A 21,324-nucleotide genomic window follows, 5' to 3' on the forward strand; every position below is an offset into this window, starting at 1 on the left:
TGTCTAGTACAAAGCTGTGTTGTTCTAGGGTCAACAGTATTTTACCATTTTGGAACTCACTCCTTTTTTAAACAGAAATGAACAAATAGATTCAGAAGCTATTTAGTAATTTTTCCTGAGGCCTTTCCTATGCTGAATGTCTAAATTTCTTAAATGAAAGACTTCAAACTTATAAAAGTTCAAATAAAGTATAAAACCAACAGCTAGATCACACTGACAATATGAAAGTAAACACCAAATGCCTTACCAAGCATCTAAGTGAGACCTCAGAAAGCTAAATTTAAATGCTACTGAAATGGGTCATTTGGAAGAAGCCTCAAAATAACATCAACCCATGAGGCAAAAAGGTCATTAACTCAAATTTAAAATACTAAAAAGTGGGAGCATTAAATTTATCTCCCCAAAGGATAGAATAGATACTTTATTCAAACTTTTACTCTCTAATTTCTCCTACCCACTTAATAGAGTAAAAACGCACAAAATACTAATTTTGGGGTGGTCCATATCGCATCTCAGAATAAGTTTTCTGACTCATACCTGTGAAAAGGTTCATCTTATTTATCAAACTGTCTTCACTTTCTGCCCCCACCCCAAATTGGCTTTCTTAAGGCCCAGCAATGCCAAAGCAAGTACAGTTGAAGCTATGGCCCACTGCAGTTTCTGATTGAATGGATCACATTAAGAGAATAGTTCCTTGAGGCACTTGACCAGCCCGGATTGTCCTTAGCCTTTTTCCTTGCTCAGTTTGCTCTGTCTGCCCTGCTATGGCCCCACACCATTGCTCCAAGCTTCCACCTGATGGGCCATCATAACCCCTTCCACTTCTTGCAGGGCAAAGTATCCCTGAGACACGTAAAGGTTAAAAACCCATAAAGACGGGGTACCTGGGTGGCTCAGTTGGTTAAGCATCTGCCTTCAGCTCAGGTTATGATCTCAGAGTCCTGGGATCCTGGAGTCCTCAAGCCCTGCATCAGGCTCCCTGATCTGCAGGGGCCTGCTTCTCCCTCTCCCTTTGCCTCTCCCTCCACTGGTATTTCTCTCTTGTGGTCCCTAACTCTCTCTCAAATAAATAGTCTTAAAAAAAAAAAAAAAAGGGAAAAAACCCCATACAGAAATGGTAAAAAGTTCCAGTATTCATGAGATTAAAATGACTTGTCTCCAAATACCGTAATTTAGGCCCACCTACGTGTGCATTAAGTTTTACATATATGCTTGCCTGAGTCAAGTCTTAGCTGTAATTAGGACCAGTGAAATATCACCCTAGACACTGAGTCATAAAAGGAAACCTCTGGCCATCAGCAAATCTCTCAGCCTCAAGCACCTGCAGGGACAAAGCAGGCAACAAGCGTATCAGAAAGCCAGCTAGACCACTAAAGGCATTCACATTTCAATTTTTTTAAAAACACCACCCTGGTGGCCCTCTATGACTCCTGCTCTAAGGGGATGCACACAGCTAAGATTAGAGAAAGGACATTTAATGAAAGTGCAGTATTCCCCAGCAGAAAAAAAAAAAAAAAATGCAAATACCAGAGCTACAGGTAGGAGACAGGGAAGTTTGATGATTCTACAAATAAAAAAAGATATATACCCAGAAAAGGGTGAGCTAAATCTTGATAGAGCATCTGAAGGTTGATAAAGGCAAACAGGAGAAATGTGAGGCAAAAAGTCCATAAAGTAATTCCCAGTGGGAAATATTTTTCAAACTGTGGATGCCAGGGAGGATGTTGTCATCATGGCCTTTACTGGAGCAAAGAAAGGGCACATCCAAGGTGCCGAGCTCATAAAGTCATGAGGCTAGAAAAGACCAAGGGTTTTTTATTCTGAGATGTTTATCCATCTGCCATTTAATAGGGAACATGGCAAAATGACACACACTCCTGCCTTGTAATACCAACCACTAAGTCACTTCATCTTCCTAGGCCTCAGTTACCTCAGCTGTTAAGAGAGGGAGGTGAACCAGATGATTTCTGAGATCCTGCCCAGCTTTTAAAAAAAGATCATGTCTGTGAAAAATGCCTGTAGGCTTCTGCGTTCAGTAACACACTCCTTTCTAATATGCCACTTTCCCTTCGTGTATTCTGAAACAACTATGACCGTTACACTAACTCTGTAAATTGCACAATTACTGGCTTGCAGTAACAGAGTATTTCTTATTATCTCTGTGATGATGGGGATCATGGCACCTACAGAGATAACAGAAATGAAGCACAAAATGAAGATCAATCTTTAACATATTCCTCATAGCAAAGACAAGACACTGTATGAAACTGTTTCTGCCCTTTTCCTCCCACACTGCTAGACTGATTTAAGACAGAAGAAGGCCAGATCAAGCACAGCTTACACAGGAGGAAGCTCAGGCTGGAAGCTGAGGTCTGTGTGGTCTAGAGGGAAGCACAGTGGGCTAGATCTGGATTCTAGACTGACCACTTCCGGTCACCATGTAAATCTGGGCATTATCTAGCTTTTCCTAAATCTGCTTTCGGTTTATAAACAGCAATAATTCTATATGTTTCTTCTACCTCAGAAATGTGCTAAGTACAGAAATAAGTGTGTGAAAATTTTGATTTCTAGGGAGGAAAAAGTATTATAGGTGGTAACGGAGCATGTTAATGAAAGCACTGATTTAACACTTTTTAAAAACTCACTACTATAATTAGATCAAAGCAAGCGGGACAGAGAATCACTCAACCAGAGTCAAAAACTGGGTCAAGTAGAAGCAATGAAGCCCATGGCAGTGCAGCACAGATGCACAAAGCCTCAGTCTCCCCAGTGGACTGACTTGGGCTAGACTAGGCTTGAGAGGCACAGGCCTGGCTTATAGACTCCTGGTTGGGGAACAATAACATTTTCTATCTATCTGCATTTTTTCATTTCTCCCTCCCTCCCTTCTCTTCCTCCTTCCCTGTGCTCCTTCCTTCCACACACTGAAAAATTTTGCACCGAAAGAGCTTACATGGACATGGCCCTCAAGCTGCTTCTAACCTAGTTATTTAAGCAAATGACTAAAGTTTCATAATCAATAAATGTGACTAAGGGAGCATATGTTCTCTCCAGGTGTCAAGGTCTTTGCTCACAGCATTGCCACTGGCTATTCTTGAAGAGAATCGGGCAGGGAGGCAGAGAAAAGAGCCAGGGCTGTCCAGGCACTAACAGGTAGGTATGCTAGCCAGTCAGGGGGCCGATCCCATCTCTTTCTTAAGTTTTCTCTTGTATATATTTGTCCTTCTCTCTCAAGCTTCCTTTGTTTCTTCAACTGGCAAGGAAGGAGGGAGAGCTATGTACTGAGTGCTGATCATAGTAAATATTTTTCATTTACTATCTCATTAAGACTAAATATTTATTTCTAACAAAAATAATCCTGTAATAGGGTACAAAGACAGATGAGTAGGGGCCAAAGGACCAGTTAGGGAAAGATGAAGAGGGGCTAAACTGAGATAAACTATATTACAACTGTTTCTATATGGAAAGACATTTCCATTCTGAAATGTCATATTTGGAATATTTGGAATAAAAGTTAGGTTCTATCCAAGTGTAAATAAGGTAAAAAAAAAAAAAAAAGATTTCAAACTATGGAATATAGCAACTTATGATGCCAAACCAGCTATTCTCCCACCCCCAAATTATAGACTGAATTATATCTATAACAATGGTAAGAATTACAGCTTTACTTTTTGAATGTGTCTCTATCCCAAGCATTGTGCTAGGCACTTTATGAACATCTAAGGCCCCAGTAACAAGGAAGGCATTATTACACCTACTTTCAAAAGGAAGAAAACTAAGACTCTGGAAAGTTAACTAATATATCCAGGGTCACATAAGCGGTAAGGGATAAAGGCAGGACCCAAACACTGGTCTGTCTGCCTCCAGAGTCTGTGCTTATTAGATTATGCTATGCTGTCTCCATGTTTATCTTTTTAAGTTTTTGCTTGCATTCCTTTTTACTTCTAGGAATGCTGATTGAGGGGAAAAGGAAGCAAGAGGAAGAGCATCAGCATGGTGGGGAGGGGCACACAAGGCATGTAAGAAGGAAGAAGAGAAAACCACAGCACTTCTCATACTATGGTCCTTGCTTTAGAAGGAAATAGATACAGCTGTTGCACTGAATTAATGCGTTTACTTTATATTCCTTGCTATTGCTATAAAGACAGACACTAAGAGGGAGCTATTGCCTCTGAGGGACCCAAGTGCAGCACCACTGATTGCTTAGCCCCTCTGACCACAGAAGGGGCTGACTGGGATGCCCATGGCCAGCACTGACTGCTCATGTTGGGGCCAGCTGGGTCTCTCTCTCCTTGGCCTGTAGGTGCCACATCTCTGCAGACTGTTCACATCTCCTGATCCCAGTCTTCTTCTTCTTCTTCTCTTCTCCCTGCCTTATTCTGATGACCACAATCCAAGCAAAGAGCAATGCAGATGGGACTCACTCATCTGGATTACATTAGCTGCTTGTATTATACTATTTACATTTATGAAATATGGTATCACGAGACCACATTCAGTAAAACTTTTCCTTAAAAATAGTTTTATTCTTTAATCCACTTTTTATTGGTTAGAAGCAAGACAAAGTGGATCGTATATTTAAAAGCAGAGGGAACAAAAAAGACATATCATTCTAGAAATGTCTAGCAAGCAAATACCCCAAGAATATTTATCCAAGTGGTTACCCTGGGATATCTGAGGGGAAACGTGAAAGCAATTTTCTTGGCTATCGTCACTTTAATATGAAATGCAAACCCCAAATACAACCTCAGGCACATTCCTTCAATTTGTGAAAAGTAGTCGTGTTTAGGGAGCATGGACGAGGCTCTTACCTGGCATAACCATAGTCTGCGGAGCCGCTGCATCCGTACTTAAGCAGAGACGTCCACCTTTGGCTAATCTATCGCAGAGCAAGGCAATATGTTTCTTCAGTTGGCTTGTGTCTTTGGGTATGTTCAGCTGGCTGCTGAGGCTCAAAGCCTGCTCCTTTGAACTCTTCGATAGGCAAGTCTTTAAGAGGTGGGAAATGGCAGCATCCACGGTTTCTTCCCAGCCCTGAAAGCAAAAACTAATGTCGAATATACGCAAAGACAGCAAATGAGCAAAGTAGGCACTTTACCGCTAAACAGGTTATAACATGGAGTGTTTATGTCCCAGTGTTAGGGGCCTGTTGAGAATTTGGTTTCTAGAATATTTCCTACCAGCCTGGTTTTTGAATTCTAGCTCTGTTGGCTGTTTGACCTTGAGCAAGTTACTTAATGTCTCTTAGCCTCATCCTTATCTACAAATGAGGATACTAAGAGTCTGCAGCTCCAAAGGCTGAGGTGATTAAATGAGATGGTATATGAAAATCATTTAGTCCTGTGCCAGACATAAGGCACAAATAACAATAACATTAATAATCTCAGGTATACGTATATTTGATGATCTGGATCCTAAAGCTGCCAGGATTATAGTTCATTTTGCTTCATCTTTATACTGAAGGAGAACTGGCCAGCCAAAGGAAGACCTTTGGAGATCTTGGGGGAAACTGGAATGAAAGGAAAACCCTAGTGTCTCTCTCAGCTACTAGACCCACAGTCTTAGGGTTGCAGGTGGAAACCAGAGGAGTTTATTTCAAGAGGAATTTTTGAGACACAAACTATCTAGTCCCACTTCACAGTCAGGTGACCAAAAAATGACACAAAGTGAGGAAGTGGGCCATAGACCCCACTTTTGCTGGGACTAGTATGGTTGTGCTATAGTGCAGACCTCGAGAAGTGCAATGCCACCTTAGCACCATGAAGGCTGCAATCCTAGTAATACCAGTGCCGGGTGGGGACCCTGTCATAGAGGGCACCAGCACCAGCAGGACTGACACGAAGAGGCACCACACTCAGATGGGTTCAGATAATAAAAGAACAAGAAGCAGGAGGAGTCAGCTCATGAGCTCCCATTGGGCATTGCCAGGGAGTCTTGGAGATAGCTGGGTAAGATTTTCATAGAGGTCTGGAGGTCCTAAGCAGCACAATAGGTAAGCCTAAGTGAAATCTTGGTATTGTTACCAATGCCATTTGCACCCAGAGATTGGTAAAACCTAGAGCACCATAGGTATGACAATCAAAACGAAACTATAAAGGAAAACACTGAATGAATTTATTTATATAGAATGCTATAGAATAGTCAAAGCCCCTTACATAAGAGGTAAGAAACCTGAGACTCAGATGGAACCCCTGGGAAGCCTGTTAGCACTGCTCCATCCTCAACCTTAACAGGCAAGCCACCTTTCAAATACCCAAACTGGATTAGGTTACTTCTCACCCTGTGCTGTAGTGATGGCTGCATGTTTGGTTTCCCCACGAGAATGCCTGGAGTTCTCCACACCCCTAGCACTATGCTTGATAAACAGAGAGTGATCAACAAATGTGTTAGCTGGACAGAGAGATTGTTAAGACACAGAACTAAGTTGGGAGGACTTTGGAGTCCAGTCTTGTGGGATTTTCCTAGGACCTTGTTTGCAATAGCAACCATCTGCATAGGCATGGATGTCTTCACAGTCCAAAATTACTACTTTTGGAGGCAGTTCACTCCTTTCAGGGACATGTGTAACCTTCAGAAAGCTATTTTTATAGTGAGCCAAAACCTGCCCCGTTGGCCCTGAGTCTACCTTCCAGAGCCATGGACAATAAATCTAACCTCTCTTCTACATGATAGCCCTTTATATCTATGAAGACAGCAATTCTGTACCCTCTCCTCCAGAATAAATAGCCTCAGTTCCTCCAGCTCTTCCCTATACAAACATGGTTTCAAGTTTTCTCTCCGTCCTGACAACTTGTATTTGAATGAATTCCAATTTTAAATACTTAAGAATTTATACAGCTAACTAGAGAACCCCAAACTGACCCCCAAGACACCAGGCTGGGTTTGGAAGTCCAGGGTAGAAAACAGCCATCCCTCCCATTTACTGAGAATTCTCCCTGCCAGCCTGGCCTTTGGTTGCCTCTGATCTCTTGGCAGCTGCCTCAACTCTTGATTCATAATGAGTGACAAGATGACGAAACTCTGGACCTTTTCCATACTCACCACATGTCTTCCTTCTGCACCTATGGAGTTGGTTCGTTACACGTAAGTGCGAATTCCATGTATGTCCTCTGGGGAACTCCCCACTAATTGCCAAACTTAAGGGTTTTTACCCTACTGAGCCATTATAGATACTACTGGCCAAATTAGGATACAAATTAATTACAGTGATCTTGAAAATCCTTTCAAGAGATGTCAAAGACTGTGAAAAAGCTTCCCATCCCAAACCACTGAAGAATAATAAACCATTAGTTACCACAAAGACATCTCTACACAACCGCCCAAATCTAAACTAGACCACTACCTAAAATTGAATTTGTATTTCAAGATAATGGGTTTAAGACAAAATAGTAAAACAGGTGAACCAGAGAATATATTTTCAAGTTGCTTTTGGAGCCACTGACAAAGAACTCTGGAGTATTAAAAGGTAAGATCTTTGCATATAATTTGGCATTTGTGGGGGCTGTGGTCATTGCCGCATTAAAACAGTTCCTACTATTTTATAGACTATTTGTCTGAGCAAACTACTATTTCAATAAGTAGATTACAGTAGTATATTAGATAATTTAAGTTGATATGGCATTTAGTTAACACAGAGGTACTATGAATTTCCTCTCTTACTGCCAACTTGCAGATCAAGTAAAAAACCATGTCATGTTTAGTTAGTTTGCATGGATATTTCTTTAATATAATGAGGCATAATGCCAATACTTCAGAAGAATTGCTACTAAAATGTAGGACTATTATTTAGAAGGACTATATTGCTAAGTAAACTCAAAATGATAATAGAGGGTATGAAGGAGGGCACATATTGCATGGAGCAGTGGGTGCTATATTTACAGGTCTCAAATTAACAAGTTTAATGTTCAGTTTTAATGTCTACAAACACACACACACACACTATGCACACACCTAACCTTTTTCCTTTATAGCTGTGTATCAATTGTACTAATAATTTTGCCTCTTTTAATTGGGGAAACTGTGCTAGAAGTGGCTGGAAGGGGAAAAAATACAAAGCATGTGTTCTGCAGTAAGAACTGATTTTAGTTTTCAAATCCCAGCTATCCCATGTGTGGCTTTTAGAAAACAACAGCAGGTAGTAAGTAAATAAAATGTAAATAAATATAAGGGGCACCAGGGTGGCTCAGTAGGTTAAGCATCTGCCTTCGGCTCAGGTCCTTGTCTCAGGGTCCTGGGACAGTCCCTCCCACTGCCGTCAGACTCTCTGCTCAGTGGGGATACACCCAGGTGCTCCCAGTCATACTCAGTTTTAAAATAAAACATCAGTGATGTCCATTGGAGCCCACCTTCACTAAGCACTAACAATTGCTTCAGGAAAAGCTCCTGATCAACATGCACTATTCAGAAGCAACTTACAAAAAAACATTAAGACTGAAAAATCAAATTGGTAATAAAGATTCCAGAGGAAAGCTCCTTCTAGCAATGGTAGATTAGCTAATTTTGACTAATTATTCCACTGAAAATAACTAGAAACAAATATATAAAAATAATTTCTTTGAAGGTACAATATAGGGGACAACAGAGGCCCAAGAAAGTGAAACTCAAGAAGGTGAGTCCTGAGTTTGATGCTGCTTTTCCCACCGAGGTCATTAGCTTGACTAACATGCATCACTGATCCTTCATTTTTTGCCATTTCAAGCTAATGACTTATGCTTACTTATAATTTCCATGTAAGAGTCAGCACAGATCATGAAAATTGCATTGGCTTAGAAGTCAAAAGACCCAGGCTGAACTGTGGAACCTTTCCTTATGAACTGTTTGTCTCTAGGAAAATTATTTTAGTTGTCTGGGTCTCAGTCTCCTCATCAGTTAAAAACCAGAAAATTAATTTCCTTTGCCAGATACTTGCAGATTTGAGATATATTTAGCAACTGTATATACTTAATTCCATGCTATCATTCTTACTTGTAAGAGTTCTCTCTAAAAGGTTTCTTTTTCTGGGCTGGTTCCCACGAATAATAGCCCCAGAAATAACAGCAATGGCAGCAAAAAGAGTAAAAACCTTTTATGTGCTAGAATATATTCCGAAAATTTTACAAGTATTATTTTGATTAATTCTTACTACTATCCTATGAAGGTAGGCATTGCAACTTCCGACTAAGGCTCTACATATAGAGTATTTCACCAGAAATGACAGTTATTAAAAGGAGGAGCTGGGATGGAATCCAGAGCTGTGTGGCTCTAAATCCCCTGCTCCTTATCTCCCCATGCTCTAGATTTTTGAGGAGAAAGAATAGAACTTTACACAGCTCCACGTCAAAAATGAGGGACTTGTGAAGGGTGGAGATGGGAAGGAGAAATTTACGAATGCAGGTTTCAGAGAAGATTAAATTTGCTAACCTTTTCCTAACATTACATTGAAAATTAGTATCTGTCATAATAGCCAGTGAAAACACAAGTAATATTTTCAGAGATCAGCCTGAGATCACACTGTAAACCACCACAACTGCTTAATATATGTAGTTACTTAGATGGGATGGCGTATATGTTTGTGTATTTGTTTGCTGTTTTTAAGTAAATAGAAGTTACTTTCATCCAAAGAAAATGAAATTAAAAAATAAATCTTGACCACTATGCTATAGAGCACTTCTTTCCCATTTCATTATATGTCTTGTAATCTACTGGCATCAGATCATCTTAGGCTCCTTTTACTAAACTGGGTTTTAGAAAATATCATATGAGGTCTTCTCCCAGAAAATTTATGGGCAAAATTAACATATTCACAGAACCAAAATTTAAATCAGCTTCTGGAGTCAAATGAATAATCTGCATATAATTAAATAAGATTTTACTCCACATGATCTATGGTCAAACTTTCAGAGGAATTCATCAAAGCTTTAGTACCTGCAAAACTACTGAAACTAACACCTAGGGATGGTCTTAGGACACCATGTCCCCTGAAAACATAACAATGGTCAGACTTGACTCTGATGAGTCTGAATTATAGTTGCTTGTTTCAGACTCACTATTATGAATACTTGGAGCAGCCACTCCTATAATAAAATCGTAAGACACATGAGGTTACAGACTCCCTACATACCCAGATATCTGATGAGTCTGGGGAACCTTAACAAAGTCAGGACATGAGAAGGACCAGGTGAACAAAGTAAAGGCATCAACTCCTCCCCTGATGATTCTGTGTTCTTAGCAATCTCAAAGAACAAGGAATGACCAAACTCAGGGGAAAGTGTCCAAAAATACATGAAACCACTGATTTAAATGTGAATATGCACAGGATTCTTTTCTTTCTGTTTTTCTCTCTTCCCTTTAATTAGTTTTGATTCTTCAGAACCACCCAGTAGCTTTACTATTTTAAGATGTAACTACCTACTTCTTTCTCGGTCAAGGCTACCAATGGATCTGAAAGAGCTACAAGAAGATCCACATACTAGGTTTCTATTTCTATTTTCTTTTAAACAGAATTCTGGAGCAGTAAAGAGATAAGGTATTTAGAATGATATCTGAAGTTACTGAGTGGCACATCATTCAATGTTAGTGTCATTTTTTACAGTGATCAAGCTAAGGTAACAGAAATATAACAGCACAAATCTCAAAGTTCAATAGTAATTATTTACAAGATGGTATGTTTATCCCTATATTGTTCCCAATTTTAAATGTCTTTATCCATTTAATAAAGCACTAATTTGAATCAATATAGTCATTCATTTATTTTATGAATATTTATTTAGAGTGGACTGATATAAGACATTACACTAAATATTGTGAGGTTAAAAAAGGTGAATCAGATATGCATTTTATCTTCAAGTAACTTCCATTCAAGTAATAACATAAGAATATATACAAAAATATGATGAAGAGGGGCACCTGGGTGGCTCAGTGGGTTAAAGCCTCTGCCTTTCGCTCAGGTCATGATCCCAGGGTCCTGGAATTGAGCCCCGCATCGGGCTCTCTGCTTGGCAGGGAGCCTGCTTCCTCCTCTCTCTCTCTCTCTCTGCCTGCCTCTCTCCCTACTTGTGATCTCTATCTGTCAAATAAATAAATAAAATCTTAAAAAAAAATGACGAAGAAAACAAAATGTATTTAGAAAAAGGTACAGGTAAAGTGTTTTTCGAATGATTTTGTTTTAGCCTCCTTCCTAGAAGAACATCAAGAATTGCCTGCCAATAAGTTATTCAAGATAGGTCTTTATACTTGTCTACATAATAAGGTAGTTTCCCATTAGTTTGGTGCAAAAATCAATATATACATTGAGTTCATTCCAGTGCTATGTGAAATAAACCACAAGTCAATTAAATTTGTCCATTAAATTTTCTACTATAGAATCCAACACAGGGAGACATAAGTACAAAATATAAATAATACTTATCCTTGTTAAAGTAGTCAACTTGGAGGAAAGTAAAACCTCAGTCTTCTGCTTATTTTTTAACTGGATTATTCATTTTTTATGTTGAGTTTTATAAGTGTTTCATATATTTTGGATACCAACTCTTTATCAGATATGTCATTGCAAGTATCTTCTCCCATTTGAAGATGTGAACAAACATTTTTCCAAGACATATAGATGGCCAACAGACACATGAAAAGATGCTCGACATCACTGATCATAAGGGCAATACAAATCAAAGCTACAGTAAAATACCACCTCATACCTGTCAGAATGGCTAAAATCAACAACACAAGAAACACCAGGTATAGGCAATGATGTGAAGGAAGGGGAACCCTCTTGCTCTGTTGATGGGAAGGAAAATTGGTGAGCCACTCTGGAAAACAGCATGGATATTTCTCAAAAAGTTAAAAATAGAACTTCCGGGATGCCTCGATGGCTCAGCCAGTTAAGCATTTGCCTTCAGCTCAGGTCATGATCCCAAGGTCCTGGGATCCAGTACTGTATGAGGCTTCTTGCTCAGTGGGGGGTCTGCTTCTCCTTCTGCCTGCTCTGCCTGCTCTACCTGCTGCTCCCCCTCCTTGTGCTCCCTCTCTCTCTCTGACAAATAAATAAATAAAATCTTTTAAAAAAACAGAACTCCCCTATGATCCAGCAATCACAGTATTGGTATCCACCCAAAGAATATGAAAATACAAATTCAAAGGGATGCATGCATCTTGATGTTTATAGTAGCATTATCTATACTAATCAGGTTATGGACATAGCCAAAGTGTTCATTGACTGATGAATGGATAAAGAAGATGTGATACATTCAGCCATAAAAAGGAATGAAATCTTGCCATTTGTAACAACATGGATGGAGCTAAAGAATATTATACTAAGCAAAATAAGTCAGTCAGAGAAAGACAATGTCATATGATCTCACATATATGTGGAATTTAAGAAACAAAACAAATGAGCATCAGGGAATAAAAGAGTGAGGCAAACCAAGAAATGGACTCTTAACTACAGAGAACAAATTGATGATCATCAGAGGGGAGGTGGATGCAGGGATGGGTTAACTAGATGATGGGGGTTATGGAGGCCACTTGTAGTGATGAGTACCGGGTGATGTATGGAAGTGATGAATCACTATATTGTACACCTGAAATGAATATTACACTCTACACTCTACACTCTAGAGTGTAATAATACAACTAACTGGAATTTAATTAAAAAAATTTTTAAAAAGAACTTCAGTAAGATTACCTGGTCAAAAGTTTCCCCATGGAATCAGGTTGTTCATTTTTGTAAGTCCTCGAGTTTAGACTCAAATCTTGCCTGGTATTTTCTGTGTGATCATGGGCATACTTCCTCATCTGTAAACTGGAACTAACAGTCCTGAGACAAGGCTGTGAGTGCAAATAGTTTACCTGAGAGCTGACCCAAGAAGTAACAGGGGCTAGTGAGGAAGGGACTGGGAAGGGGGAGAAGCCAATACACTGTGCTGTCAAGCAATTACCGCTAAAGGCAACTGTGCAATTCTGCTGGACAGCTCTGGGAGGTTGTGTATAATGTACCTTGGACTTTCCTGGTTAGAGGGATGAGGAAGCTGCGATATTAATCTACCAGTTCCTACTAGTCATTGACTGAACACAGTGGCTGTACAGCCTCTGCCAAACAGGAAAAATCCTCAGGCAAAAAGCTGCACATGTTCAAAAGGCAGAAATTCTCAGGAACGGTGGGAGGTGAAGAGATACGGGCAGATCACACATAGTATCTGCTACTATCCCCTACTTCAAAGACACATAGTGTGGATTAAATGGGGTAACATATGTAGAGTCCTTGATCAATACATAATACTTAATTCTCAATAAAAGTTAATTTTAGAAAATTAGAAAAGTTAATTTTCTAACATTATTTCTTTATTTCTTTAAACTTTATTTTTTTTCAGTGCTCCAAGATTCATTGTTTATGCATCACACCCCATGCTCCATGCAGTATGTGCCCTCCTTAACACCCACTATCAGGTTTACCCAACCTCCCAACCACTTCCCTTCCAAAACAAGGGAGTTGTCTGTTTCCAAAACAGACAGTTGTTTCTCAGAGTCCACAGTCTCTTATGGTTCGTCTCCCCCTTTGATTTCCCCCAACTCCCTTCTTCGTTTCTTCTTCCAATGTCCTCCATGTTACTCCTTATGCTCAACAAGTAACTTAAACCATATGATAACTGACTCTCTCTGCTTGACTTATTTCACTCAGCATAATCTCCTCCAGTCCCATCCATATTGATGCAAAAGATGGGTATTCATCCTTTCTGCTGGAGGGATAATATATATGGACCATATCTTCTTTATCCATTCATCTGTTGAAGGGCATCTTGGCTCTTTCCACAGTTTGGCGACTGTGGCCATTGCTGCTATGAATCTTGGGGCAGGAGATGGCCCTTCTTTTCACTACATCTATATCTCTGGGGTAAATACTCAGTAGTGCAATTGCAGGGTCATAAGGTAGCTCTATTTTTAATTTCTTTTTTTTTATTTAATTTCTTTTCAGTGTAACAGATTTCATTGTTTATGCACCACACCCAGTGTTCCATGCAATATGTGCCCTCCATAATACTCACCACCAGGCTCCCCCAACCTCCCACCCCCTTCCCTTTCGAAACCCTCAGATTGTTTTTCAGAGTCCATAGTCTCTCATGGTTCATCTCCCCCTTCAATTTCCCTCAGCTCCCTTCTCCTCTCCATCTCCCCCCATGTCCTCTGTGTTATCCCTTATGCTCCATAAATAAGTGAAACCATACGATAACTGGTTCTCTGTGCTTGACTTATTTTACTCAGCATAATCTCTTCCAGTCCCACCCAAGTTGATACAAAAGTTGGGTATTCATCCTTTCTGATGGAGGCATAATACTCCATAGTGTATATGGACCACATCTTCCTTATCCATTTGTCCATTGAAAGCCATTTTGGCTCTTTCCACGGTTTGGTGACCATGGCCATTGCTGCTATGAACATTGGGGTAGGAGATGGCCCTTCTTTTCACTACATCTGTATCTTTGGGGAAAATACCCAGTACTGCAATTGTAGGGTCATAGGGAAGCTCTATTTTTAATTTCTTAAGGAATCTCCACACTGTTCTCCAAACTGGCTGCACCAACTTGTATTCCCACCAATAGTGTAAGAGGGTTCCCCTTTCTCCACATCCTTTCCTTCTCGTGTTCCTGATCTCAAATGTCACAGCCTTCCCATTGAGATCGGGAACACGACAAGGATGCCCACTCTCACCACTCTTGTTCAACATAGTATTAGAAGTCCTAGCAACAGCAATCAGACAACAAAGAGAAATAAAAGGTATCCAAATTGGCAATGAAGAAGTCAAACTCTCTCTCTTCGCAGATACATGATACTTTATATGGAAAACCCAAAAGACTCCATCCCCAAACTACTGGAACTCATACAGCAATTCAATAATGTGGCAGGATACAAAGTCAATGTACAGATATCAGTTGCTTTCTTATACACTAACAATGAAAACACAGAAAGGGAAATTAGAGAATTGGTTCCATTTACTATAGCACCAAGAACCATAAGATACCTGGGAATAAACTTAACCAAAGAGGTAAAGGATCTGTACTCGAGGAACTACAGAACACTCATGAAAGAAATTGAAGAAGACACAAAAAGATGAAGACCATTCCATGCTCTTGGATCGGAAGAATAAACATTATTAAAATGTCTATACTGCCTAGAGCAATCTATACTTTTAATGCCATTCCGATCAAAATTCCACCAGTATTTTTTCAAAGAGCTGGAGCAAATAACCTAAAATTTGTATGGAATCAGAAGAGACCCTGAATTGCTAAGGAAATGTAGAAAAAGAAAAACAAAACGGGTGGCATCACGTTGCCTGATTTCAAGCTTTACTACAAAGCTGTGATCACCAAGACAGCGTGGTACTGGCATAAAAACAGACACATAGACCAGTGGAACAGAGTGGAGAGCCCAGATATGGACCCTCAACTCTACGGTCCAATAGTCTTCAACAAAGAAGGAAAAAATATACAGTGGAAAAAAGATAGTTTCTTCAATAAATGGTGCTGGGAAAACTGGACAGCTATATGTAGAAGAATGAAACTCAACCATTCTCTTACACCATACAAAAAGATAAACTCGAAATGGATAAAAGACCTCAACGTGAGACAGGAATCCATCAGAATCCTAGAGGAGAACATAGGCAGTAACCTCTTCGATATCAGCCACAGCAACTTCTTTCAAGATATGTCTCCAAAGGCAAAGGAAACAAAAGTGAAAATGAACTTTTGGGACTTCATCAAGATCAAAAGCTTCTGCACAGCAAAGGAAACAGTCAACAAAACAAAAAGGCAACCCATGGAATGGGAGAAGATATTTGCAAATGACAGTACAGACAAAAGGCTGATATCCAGCATCTATAAAGAACTTCTCAAACTCAACACACACAAAACAGATAATCATGTCAAAAAAATGGGCAGAAGGCATGAACAGACACTTCTCCAATGAAGACATACAAATGGCTATCAGACATATGAAAAAATGTTCATCTTCACTAGCCATCAGGGAGATTCAAATTAAAACCACATTGAGATACCACCGTATACCAGTTAGAATGACCAAAACTAACATTATTTTGAACTGTAGGAAGCAGGCTTATCTCTCTCTCACCCTCACTCTCTCTCTCGCTCCTTCCTCTGTATGTATGTGTGATCCCTCTCCTTTTTTCTCTACAAAACAGGAATCCTCTAATTAGTGAAGTTTACAGGACTTGGTTCTGAGACTGCTAAAAACTATATAGAAACATTTATAACCTTGAATTATAATAAATGGGTTAGAATGCAACTAACCACTGCCATTAAGCCACAGAAATTAGATTTTATTTCCAGGAAAGTGGAAACTCTCACTATTCTAAAGGCAAAAAGTGAAGCATATTCCTATTAACAATTTCCATTATTTCATCTGCATATTCATATTCACTGTGGTGGGAGAGAAGATCTGGGTTCTTGCAGTTCTTATAAATGACATATAGAGAAATTTAAACTCAGATTGCATAACTGTGTTATGCAATCTGCCAGATTAAAAGTGGTAGCAATAGGTACTCAATCTTCATTACTTTTCACAGTAATGAGTAATAGGTACTCAATCTTCATTACTTTTCACAGCTTATTTGTGGCTTTCTCTTCAAAAAACAGCAACTAATAAGATTTTTTCCTATTTACATGAAATCTGCTTCTGGTCAAGTATGTCTACTCCAAGACAGAAAGCCAAGGCCTTGCCTTTTTCAGTAACTTTCTTGTCCCCAACTCAAACTACTCAGAGGTTCCCTCTTAATAAAAAAATGACTATAATTATAATTTTTAGTCTGTACTTACAATTACCTTCCATCAATTCCAGGAATTCTTCCCCCCACATTTTAATATCTCTGAAATAGGGATGTATTTTATCTAACAACTGCTGGCTTCCAGGCTCCAATAATGCTATCACTGTCAGGGTCTGTGTATGCATAGTCTTTGTCCAAACTGTTCTTATATTGTCATTTCAACTACATGTGTGCAATGCTCAGATGCTCAGACTCTCCTATTGAACTGTCACTTAAGATATCTTTTTAAAATTATGCTATGACTTACTGAATAAAAAAGTTGGAATGGGGCAGTAGGAAGTATAAATTTGAAATTACTGAAGCAAATATTCATGACAGAAGAATGACAATAATTCATATTTTCTTGGAAAAGCAAAAGCTAAGTGCTTTCTGGGATGTAAGACAAGAAGATACAGATAGAAAAAATGTGTTGTATTTTGTTACTGAGATACATGCACACAGGTTACCATCCTGTGCCAAGCAATACAACTGAAGTAGGAGAAGTTGCCAAATCCCAGGAATAGATGTGGTCTGATTAATTAATGTATTGTTCCAGCAATAAACATCAATTTGCCTAAAATTTCCTGTTAAAGTCTGGATGGAAGCTACTCAGCTTTCAGCAACATATGATTCAACTGAGGGCAAAAAGAAATAAGGCTTTGATCTTCGTCAAAAAGAAAAGTATTTAAAATAGATATCAGAAGCTCCAAAAAAAAAAATCAGGAGGGCAACAGTGGCATGCTCTTAAATGCTGCATCAACAATGCTCTTTGTGGCACAGAAGTCACACACACGGCACACAGGACAATGCTTTGTGGAAAAACGGGGATAGCAATGACATTTAGAATTTAAAGATGAGTTTAGAGAATCAAATTTTGAATGTGAAGAAGTGTCAAGAATACTTCAACCAATTTATGTTGCTTGATTCAGGCACAAGAGTAATGGATGATAAAATGTATGCTTTAATAAGTCTAAAAGAGCTCCTTCAATACTTAATATAAACCTTAAGTCATAGTTTAATTGAGAGCGTTTTTTTTCTAAGAGTTCCATAAAATAATGCTGTGACTTACAGCACCTTATTGTTGAAAAACAGTAGTAGTACTAATAGCTAATAATTTTTAAGTGACTGTCATATGCCTGGCTCCACATTTGGTATTTCACATACAGTATCTCAATTAGTCCTTACAGGAATCTGGAGAGGTATATAAAGTGTATCCTCATAACAACTGCACACCTTTGACAAGTAGTTCCCAAATGAGGTCACAGATATAATGCAATTTTTAAAACATGGTTTAGTACTCCTGTACTTGTAGTAGTAAGTAGTAGTATTTTGATCTTCCAGATGATATAGATAACTAAACATCAAAACCCTGAATCTGGGAGTGCCTGGGTGGCTCAGTGGGTTAAAGCCTCTGCCTTCAGCTCAGGTCATGATCCAAGGGTCCTGGGATCGAGCCCCACATTGGGCTCTCTGCCTGGCGGGGAGCCTGCTTCCTCCTCTCTCTCTGCCTGCCTCTCTGCCTACTTGTGATCTCTGTCCATCAAATAAATAAATAAATTCTTAAAAAAAAAAAAAAAAAACCCTTAATCTGAAAATGATGATGGAGACACCCATGGGAGGCTCAGTAAGTGGTCTATTTTACTGAGACCAAATAAGCAAGGTAATTTTCAGTGACTTTGTGTGAAAAATAGAATTTGGATTATGTCTTCTCAAGGAAGAAAAACCTTAGTATATATTTTTTTTCATTAAATGTTTATTGTGCTTCAGTCAACCATTTGTAGTAGGCCACAGCCAAACTTAAATATGCAATAAAGAGAATATAGTACAAGAAAGGATATAGCTGCAATGCAAAAAGAAACTCCATGTGCAACAGCTATTCAGATGCTGATGTGGCCCTACTTCCAGACTAACTGTGGGAAAGGCAGTGAACCTCTGGTTCTAAACACCTTTGTCTGAACTGGCAGATTCCTCGCCCTGCACAAACTGTGTTTTCCATCAGACTCTGGGCATGCCTTCATGAGAAAAGGCATTGGAGAGCCAAGTTCTCTCACTTTCTTAATCCCATGTTCTTCCTCTGTACCATTTGTTTACCGGTTCAGTAGGATTATAAAGTGAAAGCAAGCTGAAATAAAATCTCAATGGTCATTCTCACCTCTCTTCAAAGCAGAGTCAGTCCTTAGGGTCTGGTCTAGTTTGCCACTGTACAGATAAGGAAACCAATGCTTAGACAGTTCCATAATTTGCTTAAGGATGTAGAGCTAGTTAAATATTTGCTCTAAAAAATGGGGGGTGTGGATCTGAACCCCAATCTGACATAATACCTATTCAAACCACAGTTTGTATTTTCTAACTATTAGCATTTAGGTTGCTTTCAGTATTTCATAATTATAAAAATAAACATGGTACCAATTAGATTTTAGTTTACTACTTTTAGTGCAGTAACTTAGATTAGTGGTACCAAGTGTTGGATTTCTTTTGTGACCCTTCTTGTCCTAGAGACCTACAACCCTCTGGAAAATCTACAGCAGAAAATAGGTGGGTATGTCTATTTTACTTCAGGTCTCTCCGCACTACTTATTATCAAGTCTGACTAAATCAATATCAGTGAAGTGTACCTAATAATTATTTTCACTTGCATATATTCATCACTGGTAAGATTAAAATTTTTGTATTTACTGGTTTGAACTACAGGACATGTGAATGAATATATGTATAAATATATACATGTGTGGTGGTCTGGCTATCGATCTATCTATATCGTTTACCATCCATGCAGGAGAGATCAGGTTTCACTCTTACAGAACCCCAAAATATTTGAGGTTGCTTACAAAAAACAGGGGTAGTGAAAATGGAAGGAGAATACTTCCTTTTTTAATAAAACTATACAGTTGTTTGAGGAGAATCTGCAATCGTGTGGGACACTATGGAAATAAATGGGGTATCAAGCAATCTCTAGATATTTATATCCAACTATATGCTTAATTTAAGCTTTAATTCTATGGGGATGTAGAAGAATCTGTCCTTACATTTATTAGAATAGAAGACAAGTGGGGTGCCTCTGTGGTGTGGTTGGTTAAGCAACCGACTCTTGGTTTCAGCTCAGGTGGTGATCTGATGATCATGAGATTGAGCCCTGCTTTGCGCTCCATGGAGTTGGCTTGAGATTCTCTCTCTCCCTCTTCATTTGCCCCTCCCCCCACTCATGTGTGCATCTCTCCAAAATAAATAAATAAATCTTAAAAAAAAAAGAATACAAGATAAGCACATTGACCATTTCAGAATATATAATGAGAGCTAAATTGTGTCATAGCACCAAGCGAAAGTCACAAGGGAATGGAAGCCAGAATAAATGAGCGAAAGAGAACTGATCTGCCCTAAAAGAGGGTGGATAGAGGAGTAAACAGAAGACACTATGTTAGGTGAAGAAAAAAAAAAACACTATTAGCTGTGGCCTGATGCAAAGAAGCTGTGTACCCATGGAAAGTCAGATTTCCCAGATGAAGTAGGAAAGCTAGGGAGTCACAGAAACTGATTTTGAGAAAGAAGATATGATGGTGCCAAGCAACTGAATGCCTGGCACTGGAGTCCAAACTGAACCAGGAGCAAAGAGAGCCACAGAAATATGTCAGTATATGTGTGACAAGAGAGCAGTGGGCTGAGTCTAGCATGATGTACAGGGCATACCAATGCAGAGACATGAGAAGAAAGGCTACTTCAAATGCCAGCACAGAAAGCCAGGTAGAATAATGAGGATGCAATCCAAGGGGGTTTCTGAGAAACATTTCCAAATGAAAAACAGCGGGCCAGAGTGACCGACTAAGCCTGCAGCTCTGTGTGTGGTTACAGCACAGAAGGAGCACTGGTTTTAGAGGAAAGACACTCCAATTTCTCCATGTACCTTTCTAAAAGAATGCAATGTTCCAGACATCAAAATCATCGCTTTGCAATTGGTAGATTCAAAATAAGTTGGGTAAAGGTATTTTAAGGAAATCAAATTAATATAAATACATTTCTGGGGCTCCTGGGTGGCTCAGGTCATAATCTCAGGATCAAGGTCCTGGAATCAGGGCCCCCGCATTGTTGGGCTCCCTGCTCAGCCAGGAATCTGCTTCTTCTCTCCCTCTGCTGCCTCTCCTGCTCGTGTTCCCTATCTCTTCTTACTCTCTCAAATAAATAAGTAAAGTCTTAAAAAAAAAAAAAAGTTTAGCCAGGAATCAAAACAGTGGGCATTATGAGGATGATGATGATCATTATTTTCCTCATTGTGGTTGCCTGAATTTCATTTATTTATTTATATTTAAACCACATCCAGCATCACAAAGGTTTGGGAGTTGCATACAGTGAGACTGAAGCTTCAATTAATCAATTCTTTGTTCATTTATTTAGTATCTCTATTCTTGAATGCATAAATAATATTAAGTGTATCCATTACTGTTTCATATATGCTATACTTAAGGGAAGTTTAAAAAATTACACATCACCACTTGTATATAGTATTCTACTTAGCTGTTATTCTGATGTATTTCAATTTTTAAAACAGC

The 21,324-nt window shown here is 39.1% G+C and overlaps 1 protein-coding gene across 4 annotated transcripts in view; it reads right to left on the bottom strand.

The window, feature by feature from the left end:
- The window catches only part of BBS9 (Bardet-Biedl syndrome 9), a 466,978-nt gene that overhangs the window by 72,517 nt on the left and 373,137 nt on the right, over positions 1 to 21,324 (bottom strand). For all 4 annotated transcript variants that reach the window (XM_046020573.1, XM_046020572.1, XM_046020574.1 and 1 more), the window contains one exon: positions 4,812 to 5,034. In XM_046020573.1, coding sequence (XP_045876529.1) covers positions 4,812 to 5,034 — 223 coding nt within the window. The remainder of the gene's footprint in view (positions 1 to 4,811; positions 5,035 to 21,324) is intronic.

Source organism: Meles meles, chromosome 10 (genome assembly GCF_922984935.1).
Source record: "Meles meles chromosome 10, mMelMel3.1 paternal haplotype, whole genome shotgun sequence".
Lineage (NCBI taxonomy): Eukaryota > Metazoa > Chordata > Mammalia > Carnivora > Mustelidae > Meles > Meles meles.